The sequence below is a fragment of the Bos indicus genome, chromosome 15, assembly GCF_029378745.1.
Source record: "Bos indicus isolate NIAB-ARS_2022 breed Sahiwal x Tharparkar chromosome 15, NIAB-ARS_B.indTharparkar_mat_pri_1.0, whole genome shotgun sequence".
Taxonomy (NCBI): domain Eukaryota; kingdom Metazoa; phylum Chordata; class Mammalia; order Artiodactyla; family Bovidae; genus Bos; species Bos indicus.
In genome coordinates, this window is record NC_091774.1 from 53,367,901 (window position 1) to 53,384,908 (window position 17,008).

A 17,008-nucleotide genomic window follows, 5' to 3' on the forward strand; every position below is an offset into this window, starting at 1 on the left:
GAAAATGAGGGTATTATCATGACAGTCAAGGACTTTCCAAATCTGGTCCTCCAACATCTGTAATCCAGATTCTGGACTGCCCCGCCCAAGAGCCTATGCTTCAATCATTCTCACTACTTTGATGTTCTTCAGTGTCATTCCTCCCATCTCCGTGCTTTTGCCCAGGTTCTACTCCACCTAGAATGCCCAACTTTTCCTTTGTATGTTTAAAAAAATGCCTCTCAGCAATAACAACAAAACCCAACCAACTAAAACAAACACACAAAAAAGAATGCCTCTTAACAACAACAAAAACCCCTCCACCAACCAAACAAAAAAGAATGCTTCTTACTTCTCTCTCAAGTATCCACTGCTAAGTCTTCTGTTAAGCCTTCCCCTACACTCTGAACCCCAAGCAGAGGTTGTTCCCTCCTTTGCTTCCTCTCCTCTTATATGTATTCCTTTGACAATATTCATCACACCATACAGCCAGGAATTTGTTTACATGTAAGCTACTTTAGGCAAAGATAATATCTTTCCTTTTATTCTGTTCTAGTTTGGAGGGCATTCAGCAAATACTTGTTGAATAAATGAAGAGGAACTTACACAAAACCATCTACAACAGTGAGGTAGGTAGCACATTTCTCAGAGGTGAGGTAAGTTGTCTAAGGCCTCACAACTAGTGAGTTAAATAATCAGGATTTAAACCCAAGACTTACAAACTGCAGAGCCCACAATCTTTCTCCTGCCCCTTGAGTGTTAAAGCACCAGCTGAGAGTGGCTTTTCCAGGGTGGGGGCGGGGTGGGTGCGGGGGAAATGGGGGTTAACATCAGTGGTAAGACCTCTGCATTGCTCCCGAACTGAAACAAACTTCTTCAATACTTTCAAATCTGTTCCAACTTCTAACCAAGGAGTGTTGCCCCTTTGTTATTTTTGAAAAACAAGTTCTTTGCTTCAGCTTGAAAACCAGCTCTTTGTGTCTGGTGGCAAGTCTCTCACTCTCTTCCAGGTCCACATCCAGGACATCTGCTGTGTAAGCGAGTGTTCGGTGTGTGTGAGTGTGCACATGTCAACGGCAGCCTCAGGGGAAAGGAGCAAACACTGGGCGTGGACATTAGGAGAGCAGGAGGTTCTGTGAGGGACACATGTCTCAGATACTCTAGCAGAAGTTACACTGTAAGTCACTGAAAGTTACAAAGAGAACAGAGGAAATTCTGTTCCCGTCCCAACCTGGAGGCTGAACTGCCCCAGTTCCCAGAGGGGACTCCCTGGACAATCAATCATGGACAAGCTGAGCCCAGAGCAATTACGGACATGGAAAGGCCAGCAGGTGTTTTGAGTTTATTTTTTCCCAAGTAGAGCCTCACCTTCCATCCCACTCATCACTACTGTCTCCACTTTCTCCTTACCTGGAGCATAACTGGGGCTATTGGTGGGGTACAGGCTGGGGTTGTAGGCAGGGGCCGCAGCTGGATAGGCTGTGGGGTAACCTATGAAAAGACAGAAAAAAAACAAACCCTATTTAGTTGGGCAAGAAGAAAGATTTCTGAGAAAATGGAATCCAAGTCCCAGGCTTGGCCTTCAGCCTCTTCATGAGCCATTTCAGACCATATATGTGACTGGTTTTAGCCTTCTGAGAAAAATAGAAAATATATACATATTTTTCTATTTTTTAAAAGCAGTATAAGATATATATGCCTATATGCTCACTGTAAAAAAACACAAAAAACTGAAACACTATATAAGTATATATGGTAAAAGGTGTAACTACTTTCACATTCCTGCCACACTGCTCTCCTCCGCAGAGACAGTAAAAGTTTGGCATTTAAGTCTCTGGATAGTTTTCTATGCATTTTTATACACATATATTCAGTGGTGTGCTGGTAAATATTTAACAACTGGCCCAAGGAAACTGCAGTGAAGCCTATTTGGTAGCCCTTGCTGAGTTCCATGCTGTAAATACTCCCACCATGGCTGGTTTCAAGCCAGCAACGTCATCAAATGAATAGTTGAGAAGAGATGCTCACAAGTGGCCCTAGAGAGCCCATACAAGCCTGATCCAGTCCACCACTCATAGTATATATAGGGATTAAAATTTTTTTCTATTGTGACAAAATATATGTAACAAAACTTGTGATTTGAACCATTTAAGTGTATAATTCAGTGGCATTCATTACATTCACAATGTTGTACAACCATCCTATGTATTTCTAAAACTTTTTAACTACTCCAAACAGAACTCTACCTATTAAGCCATAATACTCCATTCCCTCTTTCCATAACCTATATTAACCTTTAATCTACTTTCTGTCTCTATAAATTTGCCTATTCTAGATATGTTATATACAGGGAATCAGATACTATTTATCCTTTTGTGTCTGGCTTCTTAACAGAATTAAGTTCATCCATGAAGGCAATGGCACCCCACTCCAGTACTCTTGCCTGGAAAATCCCATGGACAGAGGAGCCTGGTAGGCTGCAGTCCATGGGGTTGCTAGGAGTTGGACACAACTGAGCAACTTCACTTTCACTTTTCACCTTCATGCACTGGAGAAGGAAATGGCAAACCACTCCAGTATTCTTGCCTGGAGAATCCCAGGGACAGAGGAGCCTAGTGGGCTGCCATCTATGGGGTCGCACAGAGTTGGACACGACTGAAGCGACTTAGCAGCAGCAGCAGCATGTTTTAGTATGTATTAGAACTTTAATCCTTTTCATGGATAAGTAATATTCCACCGTATGTATCTATGTGTGTGTATATATATACACACACACACCACATTTTGTTTTTCTATTCATTTGTTGGTGGACACTTGGATATTGTGAATATCTTTTGGATATTGTGAATAATGCCATGGAGAAAGTAAGATTTCCAGAAAGACTTGAAGGAAATAGTTAACCAAGCAGATGGCTGAAGGAAGAGCATTTCAGATGAAGGAAATACTCAGCACAATGGCCCTAAGTTGGGGGTATATGATACGGGACATGTCTGAGGAACAGTGAAGAGGCCAGTGTAGCTGAAGTGGAACAAGGACTTCAACTTTTACTCTGAGTGAAATGAGAAGCCGTGATGGGATCTTGAGCAGAATAATAACATAATCTGACTTAGGTTTGAAAAACGTCACTCTGCTGTGTGGAAAACAGACCATAATGGGGGAAGAATAGAGAAGCCTAGAGACCAGTTAGGAGCTACTGTAAACTCCTTGCATGGATGACGGGGCTCAGATCAGGGAAATAGCAGCAGAAATGATGAGAAGTGACACGCTAAGAGACTTCACATACTTTGCCACATGGCTTTCTAGAAAGACTATCAATTTGTACTCGCACTAGCAGTGTGTAAGTGCCTGTCTCACTGCTCGCTATAGTTATTTTTAATGCTCATTGGTATTTTGACTGACAATGGAAAGCTGATTTTAAAAGTCAAAGATTAAATCCCTAAATCCCTAAAAGCTTCTTTGGGATTTGTAAATACTGAGCTTTAATAATGTATCTTTGTTAATATGCCTTTCCCTAAATCCTTTCCAACTCCAAAGAAAATTCATCTCTCTTTACTCCCCAATCATTTTCTGACTTCAGAGCCAAGGCAGCCAACTTCTTGTCACTTAATTAGCAATATGCTGCTAAGTCGCTTCAGTTGTGTCCGACTCTGCGCAATGCCAGCCCACCCGGCTCTCCCATCCCTGGGATTCTCTAGGCAAGAACACTGGAGTGGGTTACCATTTCCTTCTCCAATGCATGAAAGTGAAAAGTGAAAGGGAAGTTGCTCAGTCGCATCCTACTCTTAGCGACCCCATGGACTGCAGCCCACCAGGCTCCTCTGTCCATGGGATTTTCCAGGCAAGAGTACTGGAGTGGGGTGCCATTGCCTTCTCCAAATCAGCAACATGGAGATCTGCTAAAGTCAAGGGTTTAATCTGGAAAACAAAGTGATCTGGTCTCATGGCTGAAATCTGTATTTAGCTTCACATGAAAGATGGCACAGCAAAGAGTAATCCCACCCCTATTACATCATTTCAGATGTCTTTTACTTTTAGGAGCAATTATAGGATCTTCCTTCAGTGTTTCTAAGAATTTTTTTTCACTTGAATTTGGCAGGTATCAAAGAATGGCAGCATTAGAAAGACCTTCATTTTCTAGGTGACACTCTCAGGCTGAGAGAAAGGCAGGGACTTGGGGTCACAGATTTGCAGAGATTAGAAGTAACTTCAAGGCCATTTGGTCCACCCTCATATTTGAGGCTAGGGCTCCTCTACAACACATTCATGGCATCATTCATCCCTGCCCTTGATCTCTACTGACCACAAACTCTTTCCTTTCCCAAGACTCAGCACCCTCCTCCACTGTGAGACTGCTCTGATTGTCTGAAAGTGATTTCTTATACTTCACTGAACTCTATCTGTATCTTCTACCCTGTAGAACAGAACAAATTTGAAGACACATGCATCCCCAATTACAGAACTTATCACAGTGTACTTCAATGGTTTCTTTACATTCCCTGTCCTTCCCCCTTTCCTCAACATGCAAGTTTCTTGAAAGTATAGCAATGTCTCCTTTGCCTGTATACAATAGCGCCTGATCAGGTCCTCTTTCCTACTCCTTGAGCAAACCACCACCTCCTCCCCTCAGCCCGGACAGCAAGCATCCAAGCTTCTCAAACACAGGCTCAGATCAGTTCAGTTGCTCAGTCATGTCCGACTCTTTGTGACCCCATGAACCGCAGCACACCAGGCCACTCTGTCCATCACCAACTCCCAGAGTCCACCCAAACCCATGTCCATTGAGTCCGTGATGCCATCCAACCATCTCATCCTCTGTCGTCCCCTTCTCCTCCTGCCCTCAATCTTTCCCAGCATCAGGGTCTTTTCAAATGAGTCAGCTCTTCGCATCAGGTGGCCAAAGTATTGGAGTTTCAGCTTCAACATCAGTCCTTCCAATGAACAACCAGGACTGATCTCTTTTAGGATGGACTGGTTGGGTCTCTTTGCAGTCCAAGGGACTCTCAAGAGTCCAACACCACAGTTCAAAAGCATCAATTCTTCAGCAGATGTTGGCAATTTGATCTCTGGTTCCTCCGCCTTTTCTAAAACCAGCTTGAAGGTCTGGAAGTTCACGGTTCACATATTGCTGAAGCCTGGCTTGGAGAATTTTGAGCATTACTTTACTAGCATGTGAGATGAGTGCAATTGTGCAGTAGTTTGAGCATTCTTTATAACTTCCCTTGTGACTCAGATGGTAAAGCATCCACTTACAATGTGGGAGACCTGGGTTCAATCCCTGGGTCAGGAAGATCCTCTGGAAAAGGAAATGGCAACCCACTCCAGTATTCTTGCCTGGAAAATCCCATGGATGGAGGAGCCTGGTAGGCTACAGTCCATGGTGTCGCAAAGAGTCGGACACAACTGAGCGACTTAACCTTCTAACTTCCTTTCTTTTGAGCATTCTTTGGCATTGCCTTTCTTTGGGATTGGAATGAAAACTGAGCTTTTCCAGTCCTATGGCCACTGCTGAGTTTTCCAAATTTGCTGGCATGTTGAGTGCAGCACTTTCACAGCATCATCTTTCAGGATTTGAAATAGCTCAACTGGAATTCCATCACCTCCACTAGCTTTGTTTGTAGTGATGCTTCCTAAGGCCCACTTGACTTCACATTCCAGGATGTCTGGCTCTAGGTGAGTGTGAGTGATCACACCATTGTGATTATCTGGGTCATAAAGATCTTTTTTGTACAGTTCTTCTGTGTATTCTTGCCACCTCTTCTTAATATCTTCTGCTTCTGTTGGGTCCATACCATTTCTGTCCTTTATTTTCTTGAAGAGATCTCTAGTCTTTCCCATTCTATTGATTTCCTCTATTTCTTTGCATTGATCGCTGAGGAAGGCTTTCTTATCTCTCCTTGCTATTCTTTGGAACTCTGCATTCAAATGGGTATATTTTTCCTTTTTTCCTTTGCTTTCCACTTCTCTTGTTTTCACAGCTATTTGTAAGGCCTCCTCAGATAGCCATTTTGCTTTTTTGCATTTCTTTTTCTTGAGGATGGTCTTGATTCCTGTCTCCTGTACAATGTCACGAACCTCCGTACATAGTTCATCAGGCACTCTGTCTATCAGATGTAGTCCCTTAAATCTATTTCTCACTTCTACTGTATAGTCATAAGGGATTTGATTTAGGTCATACCTGAATGGTCTAGTGGTTTTTGCCACTTTCTTCAAACACAGGCTAGGGATGAATAGTCCGTGTGGCCAGTAGAGAATATCCCTTCCCCACCATCAACTTCTTCTGTCCAGAAAGAGTATCATAGGTAAGCTGGGCTTCCTCCCAACAACATTCCTGGTTTTGTTTTGCTCATTTTGTTTCCTTGTCCCCAGCTTGTATTACTCATCCTACTGCCTCTTTTGATGCTGCTGGGATCTCTGGCCCCTAGCACAGATAAGGCCAAGAATTTGTTGTGCTTCAGTTGTTAAGTCATGTCCAACCATTGAGACTCCATGGATTGTAGCCCGTCAAACTCCTCCAGGCAAGAATACTGGAGTGTGTTGCCATTTCCTTCTCCAGGGCATCCTTCCAACCCAGGGATCAAATCTGTGTCTCTTGACTCAGTGGATTCTTCACTGCTGAGCCACTGGGGACCAGATGCCATGACTCACCACTAGATGGACATCCGGTCCCATCACTTCATAGCAAATAGATGGGGAAACAATGGAAACAGTGACAGACTTTATTTTGGGGGGCTCCAAAATCACTGCAGATGGTGACTTCAGCCATGAAATTAAAAGACGCTTACTCCTTGGAAGAAAAGCTATGACCAACCTAGACAGCATATTAGAAAGCAGATACATTACTTTGCCAACAAGGTCTGTCTAGTCAAAGCTAATGGTTTTCCCATAGTCATGTATGGATGTGAGAGTTGGACTATAAAGAAAGCTGAGCACTGAAGAATTGATGCTTTTGAACTGTGGTGTTGGAGAAGACTCCTGAGAGTCCCTTGGACTGCAAGGAGATCCAATCAGTCCATCCTAAAGGAAATCATTCCTGAAGACCCTGATGGGAGGAGAAGGGGACGAGAGAGGATGAGATGGTTGGATGGCATCACTGACTCGATGGACATGAGTTTGAGCAAGGTCTGGGAGTTGGTGATGGACAGGGAAGCCTGGCGTGCTGTAGTCCATGGGGTCACAAAGAGTTGGACACAACTGAGTGACTGAACTGAACTGAGCCATCTCAGAAGCCCCAAGGCAGAGAATAGGTACTCAATAAAGAGATTACTCAGGGGTTGTATTTTGGAGCTATGAAAGGTTTAAAAACAAAACAAATCCAAGAGGATCCCTGGCCTTGAAAAGGTCACCAAGTAATTAAGGAGAAAAACAGGTAAGTGGACAGTGGGAATGCACCTCAAAGAGTGCCTGACAAGGCTGCCAAGTGAGCAGAGAAGGGACCTTCAACAACCAACATTTATTTAGTACCTACTGTCTGCCAGGGATTATACTGGGTACTAGGTGTCCCTGGATGTAGGCAAAAAAAGGGGGAGGAAGAACACTCCGGGCAGAAGGATGAAGGGTAGCATTTTGGGGACATCCATAAGAAGCTTGGCTTGTTCCCTCCCTGGCTCTAAGAAGCAGGACTGATGGGTTAGCCACACCTGAAAGCTATGTTGCCTTTTAGAGCTTGATCTCATCGTTTTTTCTTCTTGTGACTATATCTCCCTTTATGGTCGTTGGCCCTAAAGTATCTTTTCATTTTCATGTCCACTACCTACACTTAAGTTTCATACAGCTAGACTGACTTCTCTCCTGACCGCCTGACTCATATAGTATCTAACTGCTTACTCACCACCTCCACTTGGATGTTTGCTAGACATCAAGTTTATATGGCAGAGTGGCTAAGAGTATGGTCTCTGGAGCTACATCTAAGCTTAGGTTTCAATTTCAGGAACACCACTAATTATTTGTATGACCTTGGGCCATTTGCTGTGCTTTAGTTTATGAGAATATTAATATTATTTACCTAATAGATTGGTGTAAGTATTAATCAGTAAGACCTCAAAGTGCTAGGAGCCAGGCAAACAGTTAAAGAGTTCAAAAACTTAGGAATTATTATTTTAAATTATGATTCAAAATTAAATACTTATTTTCTTTCTTCTAAATATTTACTTTCTACCTTCCAAATCTGTTCTCCAAGCTTTTTCTCCACACCAGTAAATGACAATTTATTCTTCTAGTTCCTCAGGCCAAAAATCTTACAGCCATCTTTGACTCTACTTTTTTCTCCTATTCACATCTAATTCATCAGCAACTCCTTTTCAGTTCCACCTTCAGAAAATATTCAAAATCTGACCATCTCTCGTTACTTATATACTTTCCATTCTAGTCCAAGTTATCATTATTTCTCACCTAGATTATTGCAATAGCTTCTTAACTGGTCTCTCTGCTTCTTTGTTGCCATGCAGTCTATTTCCCACAGCAGCCAGAACAACTCTTTAAAACGTTAAATCAGATCACGACACTCCTCTCTTTAAACCCCACATAGCTTCCCATGACAACCACAGAGAAATCCTTTCAGTGACCCACCTGGACTTGGGTTACCTCTTAACTTCCTCTCCTACTACTTGAAAGTGAAAGGGAAAGTCTCTCAGCCGTGTCTGACTCTTTGCAACCTCCAGGTCAAAATACTGGAGTGGGTAGCCATTCCCTTCTCCAAGGGATCTTCCCAACCCAGGAATCAAACTGTGATCTCCTGCATTGCAGGGATTCTTTACCAGCTGAGCTTTCAGGAAAGCCCTACTACTTGCCTCCATGTTAATCTACTCCAGCCACAATGGCCTCTGCACTGTTCTTTAAATGTGTCAACCATTTCCCCATCTCAGAACCTTCACCCTTCCCCTTTCCTCCTTTCTGGAATTCTGTTCAAAGGTCATCATACATTCTTTTAAAACAGTACCTTCAACTTTCATTACTCTCTGTGCTTCTTATCCTGCTTTGTTTTCCTTCACAGCGGTTAACAACCTGTCATACTATATGCTTACCTACTTTCAGGAGACTGCCCATCTTCTGTCACTAGAATGTAAGCTTCAGGACATAGTAACATTTGTTAGGTTGCAATTATTCCCTGCTGAAGTCTTCTCAGCACACTCCCAAGACTCTGGACAGGCTCTGCCCCACCCAAGTGAGCAGAGTGCATTCCAAGTCCCAGTTTCCCAAGACTGCCTGGATCTGCTGAAGTGCATGGTGATACAACATGGATGTTTCATCCACCACTCAGACAAAAGATACTTTAACACATGTCTCAAGTCTCAAAACAACACTAACGTTATTTCCCCCATGTTGTAGACAAGGAAATCAAGGCTCACAGAGGTATAATGATTTTTTGGCTAAGATTATTTAGTAAATCAATGGTGAGTGAGTGAAAGTCGCTCAGTCGTGTCCGACTCTTTGCGACCCCATGGACTATACAGTCCATGGAATTCTCCAGGCCAGAATATTGGAGTGGGTAGCCTTTCCCTTCTCCAGGGGATCTTCCCAACCCAGGGATCAAACCCAGGTCTCCCACATTACAGGAGGATTCTTTAGCAGCTGAGCCACAAGAGAAGCCCAAATCAGTGGTGGGAACTGGCTTTTTCCACACCTACCAAATAACTAGGACTTGCTCCTTGGAAACAAGTATGCCCCTCCTGTATTTATATTTTTTGAAGGTCAAGAGTAACGAGAATAAATGGCCACAAATAAGTTTTTCTCCCTTGTACCTCAAAGACTTCAGTAGTGATCAAGTTTCCTGGGATTCTGAGGTGTACATTTTAACTGCTTTATAGATGTTAATACAATCTAATCCCTTTTACTGTTACTAGGATTAGGACTGAAGAAATATAAAGCTATTTTTGATTAATATGGAAATTAGAAATTACTTTCAAGAGAAATTATTTCTGAAATGACTTGATCTTTAGGTAGTAAAAATAGCAGTGTATCAAAAAGCTAGTAGAAGACTAACTCCTTGGGTCAGGAAGACAAAGAGGATGTTGTCGCTGTGAGCAGGGGGGACGCTTATGCAATGAAGACACTCCAGGTCTGAAGCTCACAAATAAAATTAAAAAACTGTCCCTCCAACCCTATGGGTAACCAAAAAACCAAATAAGCAAAACAACTGAACAATAAAAACAAACAAAAACTTCAAACACTTTAATTCTCTCAAAATGAGAAAGAAGAGGGCAAAAAGAAGGATATATTTTGAATTTGTAATATGTTCTGAGCTATCAGGTACTTCTTTATCTACCCTAACTTTATGAAATATATTATCAGTCTCATTTTATAGATGAGGATATTGAAGCTTAGATTTATCTTACACCACTAGTAAAAAGAGAATGGCAACAGAACTGGGATGGCTGAATGAGACAAAGTCCACTCTACCAACCTCCCTCAAAACATGAGTCTGCTTTGGGTAAACCTCTGGATTTGGCTGCTATTTTCTTCGCCAACATTCTTATTTCAGATTCGAAACCTGAGAAAACAGGAAATTACTCAGGAGAATTGCTTTGATCAAAGATGGTTCAGGTTTTTTTTTTTTAAAGCTATTCTGTTCACACTCAGTGTCCTAATATAGACCATGCTCACATTACTGAAAAGCATCACACAAGCACTGAATTACAGAGTTAGAAGAGATATTAGAGATGATTGAGTCCAATTTGCCATCCAGCACTGGAATATCTTCAATAATGGCCCGCATAGCTGGTCACACAGCCTATGCCAGCACACTTTCTAATGCTGGTGTATTCAGAACCTCTTCAGGCACTCAAAGCTTCTTCTGAAGAGCTCTGGAGGCTAAGAAATTTCTTTACTTTGCACTAAAAATCAACCTTGGAAGGAATCTAACCCTGAACAGCTTCCAAACTACAGGTCCTAGTTCCACCCTCACAGAACATGTCTGTTTCCCCTGCTCCAGCACAACAATCCACAGATATGATATCAGTCATTCTTCCTGAATTTTTTCTTGTTCAAATCCAGACTCAATTCTTTCAACTCTTCCCCATCCTAACCACCCATCTTTGGCCAGAATTCCCAATTTATAAATCACTTTCCCTTAAAATAATTTCATCGTTTTCCTGCCTTGCTCACTCTTTTTCTCCCTTTAAAAAAAACCTGAATTGACATAATAAGACTGGTAATAAGTGGTCAGTGAAGGCCTAAAGTGACTTAAACCAGATTTCTTCATCATTATCCATCAGCACTGTTAGTATCCAGCAAATGCTTACTGTGTTAAGCATGGTGCAAGGTTCTCTACGTAGAGCTTACAGCTCAACAGGGAAATAATATAGGTAATTTATATTAATCTATCTATAGGCAATATATAAGATATAAAATCAGAGAAGGTTGGCGTGTTATTGAAGTGCTGAGGAGGAAGTGAAGAACAGGTCTGGGATGGCTGGGAACAGCTTTTCAGAAGAAACATTTTGGTTGGCCTTGAACAATGAATACCGAGGTGTGTGGGGTAGGGATAAAGAAATATATATAAATTTCATGCATGAAGGCATGAAAATGTATGCCATATCAGGCAAATGGCAAACAGTTCAGTATGATTGGGTTTATAGAGTGTGGGTAAGAGCATCAGGAAATGAAGATTAAAAAAATACACTGGTAGTAGGTTGTGAAGAGATCTGAATGCCAGGTGAAGGCATGGAATTTATCAGTAAATAATCTATTGAAGGTGGTGGTACAGTGGGTAAGAATCTGCCTGTGAATGCTGGGGACATGGGTTCGATCCCTGGTCCAGGAAGATTCCACATGCTGAGGAGCAACTAAGCCTGTGTGCCACAACTACTGAGCTGGAGCTCTAGAGTCTTCATGCCACAAACACTGAGTCTGGTGCTGCTTAGAGCCTGTGCTCCACAACAAGAGAAGCCACCACGAGAAGCCTGTGCACCTCAATGAAGACTAGCCTGAACACAGCAATGAACACCCAGCACAGCCAAAATTAAATTCATTAATTTTATAAAAAGAATCCACTGGAGGATTTTAAACTGGGGAGTTTCAGATTTGTGTTCTATAAAAACTACTCTAGTAGCAATACAGAAAGGGGTTTGGAGTTGACGAGATCAGAGGAGGAGGAACCAGATGGGAAGCTGTGGGAACAGCCCAAAGGCAAAGCTAAAACAGTAACAATGGGACAAAGAGGGAAACTACAATGATGTTTAGGAGACAGAGCTCACAAAACTTCATCCTGATAGCAAAATCATTTTTACTGCTTTGAGTTGACAGGCTACAAAGTAAAGATGGGAAATATTTTAATTGCAGTTTGTGGGCTTTTTCTCTCTTTTCTTTAATAAGCAGAAGGAAAGAAAAATTAAATGGACCCTTGAACCTGTGAGTTCCAGGGGGAAAAAAGGCCTAAATCTTAATTGCTCTTACTACTAGGAGGCCTGGCTGCTAAGAGTGATATCCTGGTGAGAATGTAGCTTGACGAAGGAGGCAGCAGCCCTGCAGGGCTGGCTCCAGACCAGCCCATTGACCTGAATCTGAGGTTGCCAGTACTATGGATTTAAAGCCCCAGGGCGATATAAGGGTGTGAGTGAGCCATTGTTCTTAGTTGTGGCAAGGCAACTTCCCCTGAGGTAACAAGAAAGGGAGGACTATCCAGTAATCAACTGTGCTCCAGTTATGCTGCACCTTCAGGGAGAACTCACCCATTAGGTGAGAGGCACTAACCTGTGGGTCCATCCACTTTGGCTGGCCAAGAAGAGAAAGGCTGCTAAAACCAGACGAGGCTTAGCTTGATAAAGTCTTTAGTGAAAAATAAAAAAAAATCACAAAAAATAGAGATAAGAAAATAGGCTATATTAAAGCTAATAATAAAACTGCTCCTAAGTAAGCATATAAGGTAAATCTGTGCTGTTGCTCAGTATAAAACATTCTTTTACAAACCTAAAATATATTTCCAAAATTCCCTATCTGCCAGTATGAGATAAATTTTAATGGAAAATAGATGACCTAGTCTGTCTCAAACACCAATCCAGGAGTGTGTTGCTGCTGTTCCCTACCCCACCCCAAATCTATCGGTATAAGACAGGTGGGAGGTAGTCAGCACTTTACAGATTGTTTGGTGCAAGATTTCTGCTCTCCCTGAACTTCTTTTTTAAAAGAGAGAAAAAAGCAGTTGAAATTTTGCAAATTGATGATTTGGTCCATGAATCCCTTTCCCTTCCAGATGAATTCAGTCTTTCATTTCACTGTTGTGTTTCACAAGATCTGGTAAAGGGAAGAATCTTGCTCAGATTCAGTAAAATTTACTGGGATACTTGGTTTTCCATGTGAAGAAAAAAATATTAGGTCCACCCCACACTTCTCCAATTCCAGAAAGATGTAAGACCTAAATTAAAGAAATAAAAGGTTTAAAAACTATTAGAAAAAAACAGTAGAATATCAGTTTGACCCTGGGATTAGAAAGTATTTCTTAGATGAGACCAAAACAAACAAACAAAAAACTATAAAAGGTTGATAAATTTAACTTCTCAAAATTTAAATCTGTATGACAAGATGCTAATATATAATAATAATGTAAACAGTTAAAAAAACAAGCACGGAGTGAGAAAATATATTTATCACACATCTAAAAAAAAACTGATGATTCTCAACTGTGGTGTTGGAGAAGACTCTTGAGACTCCCTTGGATGGCAAGGAGGTTCAACCAGTCCATCCTAAAGGAAATCAGTCCTGAATATTCATTAGAAGGACGGATGCTGAAGCTGAAACTGGAATACTTGTGGCCACCTGATGCAAAGAACTGACTCATTGGAAAAGACCCTGATGCTAGGAAAGATTGAAGGTGGGAGGAGAAGGGGATGACAGAGGATGAGATGGTTAAATGATTGGATGGCATCAATGGACATGAGTTTGAGTGAACTCCAGGAGTTGGTGATGGACAGGGAGGCCTGGCATGCTGCAGTCCATGGGGTCACAGAGTTGGACACGACTGAGCGACTGAACTGAACTGAAAAAAGAACTAGTATCCAGAAGAAAGAACTCATATTAATCAATAAGAAAATGAAAATAAACCAACAGAATCTCATCATGCAATTCACAGAAAAAAAATCACTCAAATGACTCCGGAGATGGAGGAGAAAAGAAAAAGATGTTCAAAGATACTAGTAATCAGCAAAACACAAGTAGATGGGATATAATATTACTTCAAACCTATCAGACTAACAAACATTAACAAATAAGTCTGACAGTATCTAATGTTAGGAAGAATCTGAAACAATGGGAATCAGTAAAAGCATTGTGAAAAGCAATTTTGTAATACTAAAAAGAGACACACAACCTAGCAGAATCTGTTTCTAAGACTATAGGCTTGGGAAATTGTAAACTGAGCTGGGCTTTGTGGGACAGGCAGGATTCTGACAGGCAAAGATAAAAGGATTGGCATTCCCAAATAAAAAGAACAGTACAAGCAAGGCCATAGAGATGGGAAATCACCTGAGGAACAGCCATACTGTTTTCCAAAATGGCTCTACCAAATTTACATTCCCAGAGGCAGTATATGAGAGTTTTAATTTCTCCATATGCTTGCCAACACTTATTACTACCTGCCTTTTTAATTATAGCCACTTTAAGGGTATTAAGCAGAATCTCACTGTAGCTTTGAACCAGCATTTCCCTGATGATCAATGTTAAACATCTCCTATAAACGTTTATCAGCCGTTTGTACATCATCTTTGGATAACTGCCTATTCAGATTCTTTGTAAATTTCTTAATTGGGTTATTTTTTTATTACTGAGTTGTAAGAGTTCTTGACATATAGACACAGGTATAAGTCCCTTATAAGGTAATTTACAAATATTTTATCCCAAATATGTGGACTGTCTGTTTGCTTTCTTGATGGTGTCCTTTGAAGTACAAAAGTTTTTTTAACTTTAATGAAATCCAATTTACATATTTTTTTCCTTTGGCTCCTTGTACTACTGGTGTCATATCTAAGAAACCCTTGACAAATCTAAGGTCACAAAGATTTATCTCCAAGTTTTCTTATAAGAATTTTATAGCTCTTATATTTAGGTCTTTGAACGATTTTGAGTTAATTTTTGCGCATGGTGTACAGCAGGGGTCCTATTTCATTCCTTCATATGTGGATATCTAGTTGTTCCAGCACCATATGTTGAAAAGACTATTCTTTCCTCCACTGAATTGTTTTTGGTACCCTTGTTACACAGTCACTGACTGTAAATGCAAGGGCTTATTTCTGGATAGTCAATACAATTCCAGTGATCCATATGTCTATCCTTATGCCTGAACCATGCTGTCTTGATTACTGTAGCTTTTTAATAACTCTGGGAAATTGGGAAGTGTGGGTCTTCCAAATTTATTCTTTTTCAAGACTGTTTTGGCTAATATGGATCCTTTGAATTTCCATGTGATTTCAGGAACAGCTTGTCAAAATATGCAAATAAGTCAGCTGGGATTTTGATAGGGATTGTGTTGAATCTGGAGATCAACTGGGAAAATATCACCATCTTAAAAATATTAAATCTTTCAATTCATGAATATGGGGCATTTTTCTATAGATTTATAATTTCTTTCAAGAATGTTTTACAGTTTTCAGAGTACACAGTTTTATGCTTTTGTTAAATTTATTCCTTTTTTGTTTGATGCTATTATAAACAGAATTGCTTCATAATTTCATTTTTGGATTGTCTACTACAATTGAATAGATTGACTTCTGTGTATTGATCTTGTATCTTGCAACCCTATTGAACACATTTACTAGCTCTAACAGTTTTTGCATGGATTCCTCAGAATTTTCTCTACGTAAGATTGCTTCACCTGCAAATACAGTTTTAATTCTTCTTTTCCAATCTGGATGACCTTTTATTTCATTTTCTTGCCCAGCTGCCCTGGTTAAAACCTCCAGCACAATGTTCAATAGATGTGATGAGACTGGACATCCTTGTCCTGTTCACAATGTTACGGGGAAAGCATTCAGTCCTTTTCTGTTAAGTATGATGATAGCCATGGGTTTTCACAGATGTCCTTTATCAGGCTGAGGAAGTTCCTTCTATTCCTAGTTTGCTGACGTGCTTGTTTATTTCTTTGTTTTCTTAAATAATGAAAGGGTATCAGAGTTTGTCAAAAGCTTTTTCTTCATCTATAGAGATGATTATGTGAGTTCTGTCCTTTAATGTTTTAATATGATGTGTTGCACTGATTGATTTTCCTATTATGAGTGGCTCTTGCACCTATGGGATAAATCCCACTTGGCTGTAGTATATAATATAACCATTTCTATAAGTTATTGCTCATTTTGCTAGTATCTTTTTAAGGACTTTCACATTTATGGGATATTGGTCTGTAGTTTTCTTATGATGTCTTTGTCTGGTTTTGGTATCAGGACAATATTTGCCTTATAGAATGATTCCCCCCTCTTCTATTTTTTGGAGGAGTCTGAGGAGGGTTAGTGTTAATTCTCATTTAAGTATTTGTTAGAACTCACCAATGAAGCTATCTGTCCCGGGCTTTTCTTTATGGGATGTTTGTTGGTTGGTTGTTTGTCTTTCTAGTACAGATCTTCCCTGACTTAAGATGGGGTTACGTCCTGATAAGTTGAAAATATTGTAAGTTGAAAATGTATTTAACATACCTAATCTACCAAACATGATAGTGTAACCTAGCCTACAATTAATTATGCTTGGAACACTTACATTAGCCTATAGATGGACAAAATCATCTAACACAAAGCCTGTTTTATAATAAAGTATTACATATTTTATTTATTGAATATTATATTCAAAGTTGAAAACAGAATGGTTGTGTGGGTACAGAATGGTTTTAAGTGTGTTGGTTGTTATCCATATGATTATGTGGCTGACTGGGAGTTGCTGCTTGTTGCTGCTGCCCAGCATCATGAGAAACTACAACACTGCATGTTGCTCGCTCAGGAAAATGTCAGAATTCAAAATCTGAATATGTACCACTCTCACACCATTGCAAAGGTGAAAAATCCCAAGTCAAACCATCATTATTAAGTCATGAACCATATACAATTTGTCCATTTCA

At 40.6% G+C, this 17,008-nt stretch overlaps 1 protein-coding gene across 8 annotated transcripts in view; it reads right to left on the bottom strand.

The window, feature by feature from the left end:
• Positions 1-17,008, bottom strand: part of FAM168A (family with sequence similarity 168 member A) — a 202,420-nt gene that overhangs the window by 23,968 nt on the left and 161,444 nt on the right. For all 8 annotated transcript variants that reach the window (XM_070803870.1, XM_070803869.1, XM_070803868.1 and 5 more), the window contains one exon: positions 1,390-1,470. In XM_070803870.1, coding sequence (XP_070659971.1) covers positions 1,390-1,470 — 81 coding nt within the window. The remainder of the gene's footprint in view (positions 1-1,389; positions 1,471-17,008) is intronic.